Here is a 13,229-nt window from a genome sequence, read left to right as displayed (position 1 = left end):
GACGTTCTGGGAGAGATGTGTCCGTGGCGTCGCTATGGGTCGGACACGACTCGACGGCATAACGACAACAACTATGCCTTCCTCCTGGCTCTTCTATATCAATCCATCACTCACCAACTCTCCCTACGTGAAATGTCTTCCTCCCTCAAATTCACCAAATCACAGTCACTAATTCACAATCTCAATCCCCATTTTCTCTGAGGCACAGAGAAGTAAAGCGACTTTCCCAAGGTCACACAGCAGACAAGTGGTGGAGCTGGGATTAGAACCCATGACCTCCTGACTCCCAGGCCCGTGCTCTATTCACTGCGCCATGCTGCTTTCCAATTAAATATTAATGCCTGTCTTCCCCTCTAGAGTGTAAGCTCATTACGGGCAGGGAACATATCTTCTAATTCTGTTGTACTCTCCCAAACATTTAGTACAGTGCTTTGCACATATTAAGTGCTGAATAAATAGGATTCATCGATTGATTGATGAGAAGAAGGGCACAGGGGATCCACAAGATTTAAAAGATCTGAGGAAAGTATGGGATGAGTAACAGGAATGCAAATTTCAGTTGCAGATACAGACAGATACAAATACAGTCTTACCATAGGCTTTAAAGCAATAAATCACCTCGCCCCCTCCTAACTTACCACCCTGATTCCCTACTACATCCCAGCTCTCACACTTCACTCCTCTAATGCCAACCTACTCACTGTACCCCAATCTCATCTGTCTCACCGCCAACTTCTTTCCCGTGTCCTGCCTCTGGCCTGGAACACCCTCCCTCTTCATATCCGACAGACAATTACTCACCCCACCTTCAAAGCTTTATTGAAGGCACATCTCCTCCAAGAGGCCTTATCTGACTAAGCCCTCATTTCTTCTACTCCTACTCCCTTCTGCTTCTGCTCCCTTTATTCACCCCTCCCTCAACCCCACAGCACTTATGTACATATCTGTAATTTTTTTATTCCTATCGTTGCCTGTCTCCCCCTCTAGATTGTAAGCTTGTTTTAAGCAGGGAATTTGTCTATTTGTTATATTGTACTCTCCCAAGTGCTTAGTATAATGCTCTGCACACAGTAAGTGCTCAGTAAATATGATTGACTGATTAATTGATTGATTGATTCTACTAACTATGGGGACTAGGGTGAACCTGGAATTGCTATTCACCAAATCCCACAAGTATAAGATGAGAGGGAACCATTTGAAGTTTGAAGGTTACAGGCTCAAAATAAACCAGAGGAAACATTTCTTTAGACAGTCGATCAAGCAGTCGATCCATTGATCAAAGGTATTTATAGAGTGCTTACTATGTGCAGAACACTATACTAAATGACTGGGCAAGTATAACAGCAGACACATTCCCTGCACATAACAAGCTTACAGTCTAGAGGGGGAGACAGACATTAATATGAATAATTTCTAATATATAATTTTAAAATAGGTGTTGTGGGGCTGGGGGTGGGGAAAATATCTAGTGTCCAAAAGTCACAGATCCAAGTGCATAAAGGACACAGAAGGGAGAGTGAGCTGGGGAGAAGAGGGCTTAATCGGGGAAAGCCTTGATGGTAAGCATACAGAATTTGCTACCTCAGGAAGCTGTCAGGTTGAAAATAGCAATAATTTCAATTGGGGTTTAGAAAAATTCATGAACCATAGTGGATTTCTAGAAAGAAATTTAGGTATGTAGAGGGAAAATTTAGGGATAGATGGTATGACATACCTAACTGTTGGGATAGATATCAAGGAGGACAAGCATCAAAATGTACCTTTTAACTATGCCTTCCCTTCTCAGGGTCGCACCTGGAGAGTTTCCAGTACTCTACCACTCACGACTACAGGAGGGAGAGTCAAGCAGAGGCCTATCCATTCCATTCCTAGCTTGGCCAGTGGCTAGCAAGTGGAAAGCAATCTGCTACAAGTCAAAACTCCCCTGTGCTGGGCAGCAGCGGTCTGAGAGACAGTCGAGGGCAGCAACTCGTTTACTGCACGGAAGAGGCAGTGGTAAACCCCATCCGTATTTTTACCAAGAAAACTCTATGGATATAATAATAATGTTGGTATTTGTTAAGCGCTTACTATGTGCAAAGTACTGTTCTAAGCGCTGGGGTAGATATAGGGTAATCAGGTTATCCCACATGAGGCTCACAGTTAATCCCCATTTTACAGATGAGGTAACTGAGGTACAGAGAAGTTAAGTGACTTGCCCACAGTCACACAGTTGACAGGTGGCAGAGTGGGATTCGAACCCATGACCTCTGACTCCCAAGCCCGGGTTCTTTCCACTGAGCCACACTGCTTCTCTTGATATGCTACCAGAACGACTGCAGATGGAGGTGGAGCGTTCTGGGAGAGATGTGTCTATGGCGTCGCTATGGGCCAGACACAATTCGACTGCTTAAGACAACAACAACAACCATGCCTTCCTCCTGACTCTCCTATATTAATTCATCACTCACCAACTCTTCCTACGTAAAACTTCCTCCTCCCCCAAATTCACCAGACCAAATCCCCCACTACCTTCCAAGCTCTCTAAAAAGTAATTTTTTCCACAAGGCCTACTCTCCACCTTCCATGCCTTCCTATCCAACACCTTAGCACTTATCTGCATGTGTGTTATATATTTATTTGTTCATTGAATTGCCTACTTTACTTTTTTCTCAATTATATCTCTTTTACCTACTGTATAATTGTAATTCATGCCTGCTTCTCTCCCCTATTAGATCGTAAATTTATCAAGAGCAAGGTGGAGTCTTTTTACATCTACTGTATATTTGCAAGCATTCAGTTCAGTTCAATACACTCAATAGGCAGCAAAAATGGCTTTATCTATGTCTTCTAACCTTATACATATCTGCATATATGTATATAATAATAATAATAATAATGGTATATGTTAAGCACTTACTATGTGCCAAGCACTGTTCTAAGCGCTGGGGGGATACAAGGTAATCAGGTTGTCCCATGTGGGGCTCAACAGTCTTAATCCCCATTTTACAGATGAGGTAACTGAGGTACAGAGAAGTTAAGTGGCTTGCCCAAAGTCACACAGCTGACAAGTGGCGGAGCAGGGATTAGAACCCATGACCTCTGACTCCCAAGCCCAGGCTCTTTCCACTGAGTCACACTGTTTCTCATATATATAAATATATATAATCCATATTTTAATACAGTCAAAACAAATTGTTGATTTTCATTTCAGATTTGCTTTCTGAATGCATATATTGAACATTCATTTTGGTGGGGGTTCCAAAACAATGCATGAATCAATGAAAACAGCATTTGGCTTGGGAATTACAGTCATAGGTGGTCTTGTCAAAAGTAATAGCCATTACTGGGAGGCAGTGTGGCCTAGTGGAAAGAGCTGCCTGTGAATCAGAGGACTTGGGTTCGAATCCCAGCAACGCCACTTCCCCGGTGTGTGACCTTGGGCATGTCACAACTTCTCTGGGTCTCAGTTCCCCTCCTACTTAGACTGTGAGCCCTATGTGTAGCCTGATTATTTTGTATCTATCTTGGTGCTCAGCATGTAGTAAGCACTTAAAAAATGCCATAATTATAACGGCTTCAGTCTATCATTGAGAGCTAAAGTGGCTCTGCCACTGTGTGACCTGGGGCAAAATGCTTAACTTCCTCGGTGCTTCAGTTCCCTCATCTGTAAAATGGGGATTAAGACTGTGAGCCCCACGTGGGACAACCTGATTGCCTTGTACCTACCCCAGAGCTTAAAACAGTGCTTGGCACATAGTTATCACTTAACAAATAACATGATTATTATTATTATCATTATTATTATTATTAAAGAAAGAAGACTGCTACCAAAATCCAGCCAGGTACTGTCTCCACCACAAAGCACTGTTTATTTGATGATGAGGATGATGGTATTTGTTAAGTGCTTAGTATGTGCCAAGCCCTGTTCTAAGCAGTGGGGTAGATACAGGGTAATCAGGTTGTCCCACGTGAGGCTCACAGTTAATCCCCATTTTACAGATGAGGTACCTGAGGCACAGAGAAGTTAAGTGACTTGCCCACAGTCACACAGCTGACAAGTGGCAGAGCTGGGATTTGAACCTATGACCTCTGACTCCCAAGCCCGGGCTCTTTCCACTGAGCTATGCTGCTTCTCATATCAAGAGTAATAATAATAATAGCAATAATTGTTATTTGTTAAATCCTTACTATGTGTTAAGTACTGGGGCATATACAATATACTCAAATCAGAGACAATCCCTATCCTGCGTGGGGCTCACAGTCTAAGGTGGGGAGAGCGGGCATTTAACATTGATTTTACAGATGAGGAAACTGAGGCGCAGAGAAGTTAAGTGACTTGCCCCAGTTCATACAGGAGGCAAGCGGCAGAGCTGAGATTAGAATCCAGGTCTCCTGACTCCCAATCCTGTGCTATTTCCACTACTAGATACTAACTGGAGAGAGATATCCTGAGGAATGTTATACAGAATTATAAACTGTTTAAAATATATTCAGCATTTGCCCCAATATTTTTAAAGAATCCCATATATGTTAAAAAAAAACCAGTTATAATGAAATTATTAATTTACATTTTAATTCCCACAAACAGTCCAGAGTTGAGGTCAGTCAACAGTGTTCCAGTGAATACCAAGGGGATTCTTAATTGGTCAAACGAGTAAAGTCTTATCAGAAATGGCTATCTTTAGACATGACTTTTACACAGAATTCTATTTATCAAGTCTACAAGGTAACTGTCACACAGAAGCAGTTACGCCTTTAACCCCACTGGCCTCCATTTTGCTCAGTAACACTACGCCCAGGGGCTCAAAATGAAGATGGGTAAAATGTTTAAGTACTAAAACCCGAAAATCGCAATAAAACGAATAATTGAACTGTTTTCCAAAAGGATGGCTACCTTTGAAATTCAGTCACATAATAATAATTGTGGTATTTGTTAAGTTAAAAATAACAACGATGGAATTTGTGAAGCGCTTACTATGTGCCAGGCACTGTTCTAAGCGCTGGGGTAGATACGAGATCATCAGGTTGTCCCGCGTAGGGCTCACAGTCTTCATCTCCATTTTACAGAGGAGGTCACTGAGGCACAGAGAAGTGAAGTGACTTGCCCAAGGTCACCCAGCAGGCCGGAGGCGGGGGCCAGGATTAGAACCCATGACCTTCCGAATCCCAGGCCCATGATCTATCCACTAAGCCATGCCGCATTCCATGATGCGTTACTGTTGTGTACCCAGTACAGAGAAGCAGCGCGGCTTAGTGGCAAGAGCCCGGGCTTGGGAGTCAGAGGTCATGGGTTCGAATCCCTGCTCCGCCGCCTGTCAGCTGTGTGACTTTGGGCAAGTCACTTCACTTCTCTGTGCCTCAGCTATCTCATCTGTAAAATGGGGATGAACACTGAGCCAAGCGGGACAACCTGATAACCTTGTATCTACCCCAGTGCTTAGAACAGTGCTTGGCACACAATAAGCACTTAACAAATACCAACATTATTATTAGTATTAGTACCATACTAAGATCTGGGGTAGGTGTAAGATAATCAGGTCGAGCATAGCCTGCGTGTTTTGAAGTCACCGGCTCAGTAGCAAATATTAATAGCACATTGAAATAAAGACCTATTAATCCAAATCATTCGTAGCCCAATTTCTGCGAAATGTCAAAATGTGCTGAGAGAGAATAGTTGGTGTAGGAATGATTATGACGCCATTCTTTTGGACAACGAGTTATAAGGAAAAATGATCCGATGAGTCAGCTGTGACTATCCAGTACATGCTATTTTTTCTATTGAAAAGAAACCTAATGATGAAATATATTAAGTGGGGAAGCAGTGTGGTCTAGTGGAAAGAGCACGGTCCGGTGAGTCAGAGGGCGTACCTGTAATTTATTTATTTATATCAATGTCTATCTCTCCCTCTAGACTGTAAACTCATTGTGGGCAGGTGATGCGTCTGTCATATTGTTATACTGTACTCTCCAAAGCGCTCAGTACAGTGCTCGGCACACAGTAAGAACTCAATAAATATGACTGACTGACTATCCAACTAATTCACCTGGGTTCTAATCCTGGTTCCTCTACTTACCTACTGTGCGACCTTGGGCAGGTCACTTCACTTCTCTGTGCCTCAGCTATCTCATCTGTATAATGGGGATTGAGACTGTGAGCCCCAAATGGGACAGGGACCGTGTCCAACCTGATTATCTTGTATCTACCCACATGCTTCATACAGTTCCTGAGAGTTCCTGAGCACTTAACAAATCCCATTAAAAAAAAGTTAAAAGTCTACCAGAAAGTAGCCTGGGAGAAAAAGAAATACTAATGTTACAATGCTCATTTAATTCATTTTCTTTTCAGTAATTGCAGTTTTTTGCCCTCTTTTGAGTGGGCATTCACGCATTCAGAGAAATGGTAAAGGAAATGAGGCCTGCACTGTAAGCTCACTGGGGTCAGAGAATGTGTCTGTTTGTGGTTATATTGTACTCTCCCAAGAGCTTTGTACAGTGCTCTGCACACAGTAAGAGCTCAATAAGTACGATTGGATTAATTAATAAACAATATAAAGAAATAGGTAGAGATAAACAGTATTAGTACATGGAAAATAAAATCAACTCATGTCATCTCACCACCATTTTGTGACTGCAGCAGAAATGCACAAAATGGTAGTTATTGAAGTTTCCATTAGGAACATTTAAGGAAGAAACAGTTTGGGATGGGGGGAGGATTTCTCCCCCCGTTAACATAAGTTATATGCACACAATACTATAAAAAATCCTTTACTTAGATGCTAGTGTGACAACTTGGAAAATGTATTTAGGTTCCCTGTTTAAAATAGATGTATAGTGCAAATGCCTGACTTAGGGTTTAACTCAAAATTCATTACTCTGTTTCTATATATTTAGTTTACAAATCTAATGCTAGAACGATTTTTCTTAGCTAGAGGTTACAAAAATGAACTTCCCTGTGACTGTGTTTACCTGGTATGATACTCATTACACATGCGCTGATTAAAAAGCTCTTCCTCTCCACCTCGAGGTCCTATGGATTAGACTGAGCCCTCAGCAAATGCAGTTCACCAGCGGTATGCCAGAAAGGCATGCCATTCTTTCTTAATGTTAAGTACTTACTTCTTGCCTCTGGTCCCAAATACCTTTTTAAGAAAGGGAGACTGTAATGATTGGAATCAGGCCACAAAACCTTTTTGGCATAAATATTTGATCACTCACAAAATCACTATACCTGCCAATGATTAAACATAAAAAAATGATTATAACTCTTCCAGAGTCTTCTTTTCCAAAGAAAGGGGTTTGAATATTTTCTAGTGTTAATAGCTGAGTTACCTCCACAGATATTTTACTTCGCAAGTAAAAGCTAGCCAAACCCAGGATAATAATAATGTTGGTATTTGTTAAGTGCTTACTATGTGCCGAGCACTGTTCTTAGCACTGGGGTAGATACAAGGGGATCAGGTTGTCCCAGGTGGGGCTCACAATCTTAATCCCCATTGTACAGATGAGGTAACTGAGGCACCGAGAAGTTAGGTGACTTGCCCAAAGTCACACAGCTGACAGGTGGCGGAGCCGGCATTAGAACCCATGACCTCTGACTCCTAAACCCGTGCTCTTTCCACTGAGTCACGCTGCTTCTCTAAGCAGCGTGGATCCACTACATGACTCCGCCCCATCTTCAAAAGTAGAAGCTCTTGAAAACCTGAGAACCCGGAAGAATTGTTATTAAAAATGCCAAAGAAAAACGTAACCAACCTTTGCTTCGGCCTCGGATGCAGCTACCTCGACAACTTTGTTTCTGTTGATCAGTTGCTTGACACATCTTTCCACTTGAACATTGAACTTCATGAAAGTCACATAGCAAAAATAAGCTGTTAATAGGATCAAGCTTTCCCACCACATGATGAAATTATCCAGAAAAAAGACGATTAGCATAATCAGGGCTATGATGTAAAATGACACATCTCTAAAGAGTGGCCACCAGGTAAGGTTCAGGATCTCTCTAGAGAATAAAGCACACATTCCAATAACAAACAGGATATTGAATACGGCAGAACCTACTATGGTGCCAATGCCGACATTACTGTGCGCTATAAACACTCCGATCAGGGATGTGAAAAGTTCTGGGGCTGAGCCTCCAGCAGCCATGAAGGTTGCTCCGGCCACATCGTCAGAAATGGCCAGTTTTTCTGTGATGACCGTCAAAGAAGGGACAAAGAACTCATCACAGACAATGGCTAAGGCTACGAACATGTAAATCATCCCAAAGACATGGAGGATTACTGCACCCCTTCTTCGCTCCTGAAGAGAAAAGAGGTCTTTGGGGTACTCTCCCTTAGCGTGCTCTGTGGTGTTCTCATGTTCAGGTGGCTTTGGAGTGTGGCTCGGGGGAGCGTTCCTGTTCTTTAAATCTAACAGAGTTCTTTGACGATGTACATGCACCTGACTACCTAATCCATCGGCCGGGTCAGTACTGTGGGGCTCTGTTTGGAAAAAGGCACTAATTGAAAGTGAAAAAGTGCTAATGGCCACTATGCTCACGAAGAGCCCTACGATTCGTATGGGTCTCAGTTTTTTCCTGACATTCTGATGCCTTCTGTAGCCAAACAGCGATTCACCCGAACACCATTCTTCAAGAAAGCGGGGGGCAGTGGCTTGACGCTGATCCATTCTGTACTTTGCGCTGAATGTGGTGAGTTTCAAACTTCAGAGTCAACGAGATCTTTGTTTCATACTTTTTTTTCTTGGTTTTTAAAGTTAAAGGTGTTTTTTGGTGATCTTCCACAGTGAAGCGCTTCTATGCTTCGGATGAAGTGTGTTCTTCGTTTATGCTTAAACAAGAACAATGATTTGTTATTGAAATTAATGAAAATAATTTCAGACCATCAAATTCGTTGCTCTACCAGATAAACATCAAATCCAATCATTCTTAAACATCTTGAATAGGAGCAAAACCAAGCTTCTCGGGCAAGGGAAATAACTGATTCGCATTAAAATTAAAATAGGCACAAGTAACAAAATCCCGGGGATGCACATCATACTATTTGAAAGTAAATAACCTCTTTCCATTACCTCTCAACATCTGGCCAGTAATCCCACCGGGGGCTAAAAGTTATCTGATTGATATGCAAACCGCAAGTGCCGAGCAAATTCATTGCTGCAGGTTTTGTTACTATAATTTTGGATTATCCAATTCTCAAATGAGTGGGTACCAACTTCTAGGTAATCTAGAAGCCAAATTTTCTTAGTCATCCTCATCACGAACAAATTCAGATAGGAACAGGGAAGACAGAGACCAAGTCTGGCCATTGAGAAGCAGCGTGGTTCGGTGGACAGAGCCCGGGCTTGGGAGTCAGAGGTCATGGGTTCTAATCCTGGCTCCGCCGCCTGTCAGCTGTGTTACATTGGGCAAGTCAATTTGCTTCTCTGTGCCTCAGTTACCTCACCTGTAAAATGGGGGTGAAGACTGTGAGCCTTATATGGGACAACCTGATTACCTTGTATCTACCCCAGCACTTAAAACAGTGCTTGGCACATAGTAAGCACTTAACAAATGCCAATGTTATTATTATCATTACAATTATATCACGTTCTTTTGCTATAGGAGTAAAGAAGATATATCTTTTTTAAAAACTCAAGAAACACCTTTACTATATTGGTCTGTTGTATTAAAAAATATACGTTACTCTTGAAGACTTTTAAAGGTTTTACATTCATCCCAAACTTTCAGATTCCATCAGCAGTGAAGGATGCTTAGCTTTAAAGTTCAAAACTCAATTCTCATTTGGAAGCCGAAAACACTTTGTAAATTAGCAGCAAAAGCAGATGAAATAATGATGGTGTTTGTTAAGCGCTTACTATGTGCCAAGCACTGTTCTACACGCTGGGGGAGATCCAAGGTAATTGGGTTGTCCCAGGTGGGGCTCACAGTCTTAATCCCCCTTTTTCAGGTGAGGCAACTGAGGCGCAGAGAAGTGAAGTGACTTGCCCGAAGTCACGCAGCTGACAGGTGGCGGAGCAGGGATTAAAACCCAGCTCTTTTCACTAAACCACCCAGCTTTTTTTCACAGAGGGCACTTTTGCTGGCCAATTTAGAAATGAAGTGAATTCCCAGCGCTTGCACATTCCAAGCGTGTAGTCCAGTGCTCTGCACACAGTAAGTGCTCAATAAATACGATTGAATGAATGAATGAATGTCTACCCTTCCCTTAGGTTGACGGTTTCATGATGCCAAAAGGGTATTTTGCAAATATTTCGTGCGGGAATATGCTGGATGTTGCTTTAAATTAAACTGCACTACGAAACCTGCTAAAATACATGTTTGGAGCAGTGCGATTTACATATCAATGGCCAGGATTTTATTCTCTATCATTCTCTCTTCACATACCGACTCAATAAGAGGGGGAGAGGAGAGGAGGGAGGGAGAGTGAGAAAGAGAAGGGAGGAGAGGAGGCGGAATGAGCAGAGGAAGAAGGGCTAGAGAAAGAGAGGGAAGAAGAGAAAGAGAGGAAGAGGGAAAGAGAAAGTGATTTTCCTAAATCGGGGACGAGATTTCAGAAGCATTCCCAGGGATGGTCTCAGGGGACTCACTCGGTGGCTAACCAGACAGATCAGTCTGGCCTCAACTTTTCAGACCAGGCTGAATCGTGTTCCCAAGTTTCTTCCCATAAGACTACGTGCCTCAGTGGCAAGAGCCCGGGCTTGGGAGTCAGAGGTCATGGGTTCGAATCCCGGATCTGCCACCTGTGTGATTGTGGGCAAGTCACTTCACTTCTCGGTGCTTCAGTGACCTCATCTGGAAAATGGGGATGAAGACTGTGAGCCTCACGTGGGACAAACTGATTACCCTGCATCTCCCCCAGCGCTTAGAACAGTGCTCGGCACATAGTAAGTGCTTAATAATAATAATAATGTTGGTATTTGTTAAGCGCTTACTATGTGCCGAGCACTGTTCTAAGCGCTGGGGTAGACACAGGGGAAGCAGGTTGTCCCACGTGGGGCTCACAGTCTTAATCCCCATTTTACAGATGAGGGAACTGAGGCACAGAGAAGTTAAGTGACTTGCCCACAGTCACACAGCCGACAAGTGGCAGAGCTGGGATTCGAACTCATGAGCCCTGACTCCAAAGCCCGTGCTCTTTCCACTGAGCCACGCTACTTCTCTACCAACATTAATTAAGACTAAATCTTCTAGGAAAACCGGCAGAGGTTGCGATGACCTCCGGGATGAGCTAAACGACTTTTCTATATTATTATCAAATTCCTGGTGGATAGCCTACATCGGCGGGAGCTACACACGCGATCCGTACATTCGTTCGATGGTATTTATCGAGCGCTTGTGGTGGGCAGATCATTGGACTAAGCGCTGGGACGGAACATGGGGATGAAGACTGTCCTATGCGGGACAACCTGATTACTTTGCATCTCCCCCAGCGCTTAGAACAGTGCTTGGCACATAGTAAGCGCTTTACAAATACCATTATTATTATTATTATTATTACATCCGCCTCGCCCCCCTCGCCTAGGATGGCCGAAGGGTTGTACACACGGCAGATGGGTTTGCCGCAAGAAATGCGTGGCTCAGTGGAAGGAGCTCGGGCTTGGGAGTCAGAGGTCGTGAGTTCTAATCCCGCCTCCGCCCCTCATCAGCTGTGTGACTCTGAGCAAGTCACTTCACTTCTCTGGGTCTCAGTTCCCTCATCCGGAAAAGGAGGATGAAGCCTGGGAGCCCCACGGGGGACCGCCTGATGACCTTGTATCTCCCCCAGCGCTTAGAACAGTGCTCGGCACATAGTAAGCGCTTAACGGACACCACCACTATTATTATTATGAAATAGACGAAGGGGGAGATTGGGGGGACCCCTGGGTCCTTCGCTATTGACGCCCAAACCGAGCCCATCCATCCCCGCTGCGGAGAGATGCTTTAAACCGCAACTTTGCCCAACAGCCTCAAACTTTTGCTGGCCGAGCGAGCGGAACCCCCCACCGGACTAGCATCGCTCAGGGGGTTCCCCAAGCCCTCCCCAGTGTTTCAGGAATAGGGGGTGCTGATGTGCCGCCCCCCAATTCCGCTCTCCTCCGCGAGCCGCTCCGGCCCCGGGGCGACGGGATGCGGGATCGGGGGGCTGGGCGGGGGGGAAGCTGGCGAAGGACGGGGGACGGGTTGATCAACTCTCAGCCGGGCCCGGGGGGTCGGGGGGAGAAGATTTTCGACGGGAGGAGGAAGGAGGGGAGGCGGCGACCGGGAACTGGGGAAGGGGGAGATGAGGTTTGGAGACGCGGCGTTCGTTTCTCTCCTGCGGAGGAGCACTTACCCGGGAGCTTCTGCAGGAGCGGGGGTCGCATGAGGAAAGCGCTCTCCTCCTGCTTTCCCTCCCTCCTCGGGAGGATTGGATACGAGGACGCCTATCCCTGCCACAGAACGAGTTTCCAGCTCGTTTTTCCCCAGCCCTTCCTCCCTCCCTTGCTCCTCCCACGAGCCACTCCCTCTCCCGTCCCTCCTTCCCCTTCTCCCTCTCCTCCCCGCCCCTCTCCTTTTTTTCTCTCTCCGTTCTCTCTTCTCCCCCCCCCCCTTCTCTCTCCGTTCTCTCTTCCTTCCCCCCTCCTTCTCTCCCCTTTTTTCTTTCTCTTTCTCCCCTGTCGGCCCGTTGGGGTTGCCAGAAGCCAGGGAGTGCTGCCAACTTGCCGCTACAATTCGAGGTGGTTCTTGTTATTTTTCTGATTATTCTAGTAGTTTAGCATCACCGCAGCCAGCGGTCGGATGAAAACGCCCTGGTTGTGTGGGAGTATAGAAGTACAGTTTTACGCGACCGGCATGGATGGCAGTGAATGATCAATCCTTCGTCCCCTAAGATTTGGAGGCAGAACCACCCCAGTGGAAAGAAAAAAAATGGATAATAATAATAATAATGTTGGTATTTGTTAAGCGCTTACTATGTACAGAGCACTGTTCTAAGCGCTGGGGTAGATACAGGCTAATCAGGTTGTCCCACGTGAGGCTCACAGTCTTAATCCCCATTTTACAGATGAGGTAACTGAGGCAAAGAGAAGTTAAGTGACTTGCCCACAGTCACAGCTGACAAGTGGCAGAGCTGGGATACGAACCCCTGAACTCTGATTCCCAAGCCCGTGCTCTTTCCACTGAGCCACGCTGCTTCTCCGGAATAATGCTGGTATTCGTTAAGTGCTTACCATGTGCCAAGCACTCTTCTGAGCGCTGGGGGAGATTCAAGGTAAGCAAGTTGTCCCAC

General features: G+C 44.8%; 1 protein-coding gene and 1 non-coding gene across 7 annotated transcripts in view; one reads left to right on the top strand and one right to left on the bottom strand.

The window, feature by feature from the left end:
* SLC24A2 (solute carrier family 24 member 2) overlaps positions 1–12,405 on the bottom strand; it is a 254,761-nt gene extending 242,356 nt beyond the window's left edge. For all 6 annotated transcript variants that reach the window (XM_029053758.2, XM_029053762.2, XM_029053761.2 and 3 more), the window contains exons 1-2: positions 12,294–12,405; positions 7,735–8,810 (exon numbers count right to left, since the gene is read on the bottom strand). In XM_029053758.2, the coding sequence (XP_028909591.1) occupies positions 7,735–8,649 (915 nt within the window). In that variant the 5' untranslated portion in view covers positions 8,650–8,810; positions 12,294–12,405. The remainder of the gene's footprint in view (positions 1–7,734; positions 8,811–12,293) is intronic.
* LOC114807771 lies at positions 1,777–1,914 on the top strand. The gene has a single exon (XR_003755844.1). It is a non-coding gene; the product is annotated as a small nucleolar RNA SNORA7 (small nucleolar RNA).
* Positions 12,406–13,229: the final 824 nt, after the last annotated feature.

This window comes from Ornithorhynchus anatinus, chromosome X3, assembly GCF_004115215.2.
Source record: "Ornithorhynchus anatinus isolate Pmale09 chromosome X3, mOrnAna1.pri.v4, whole genome shotgun sequence".
Classification (NCBI taxonomy): Eukaryota; Metazoa; Chordata; class Mammalia; order Monotremata; family Ornithorhynchidae; genus Ornithorhynchus; species Ornithorhynchus anatinus.
This window is presented reverse-complemented; position numbering and strand designations above follow the sequence as displayed.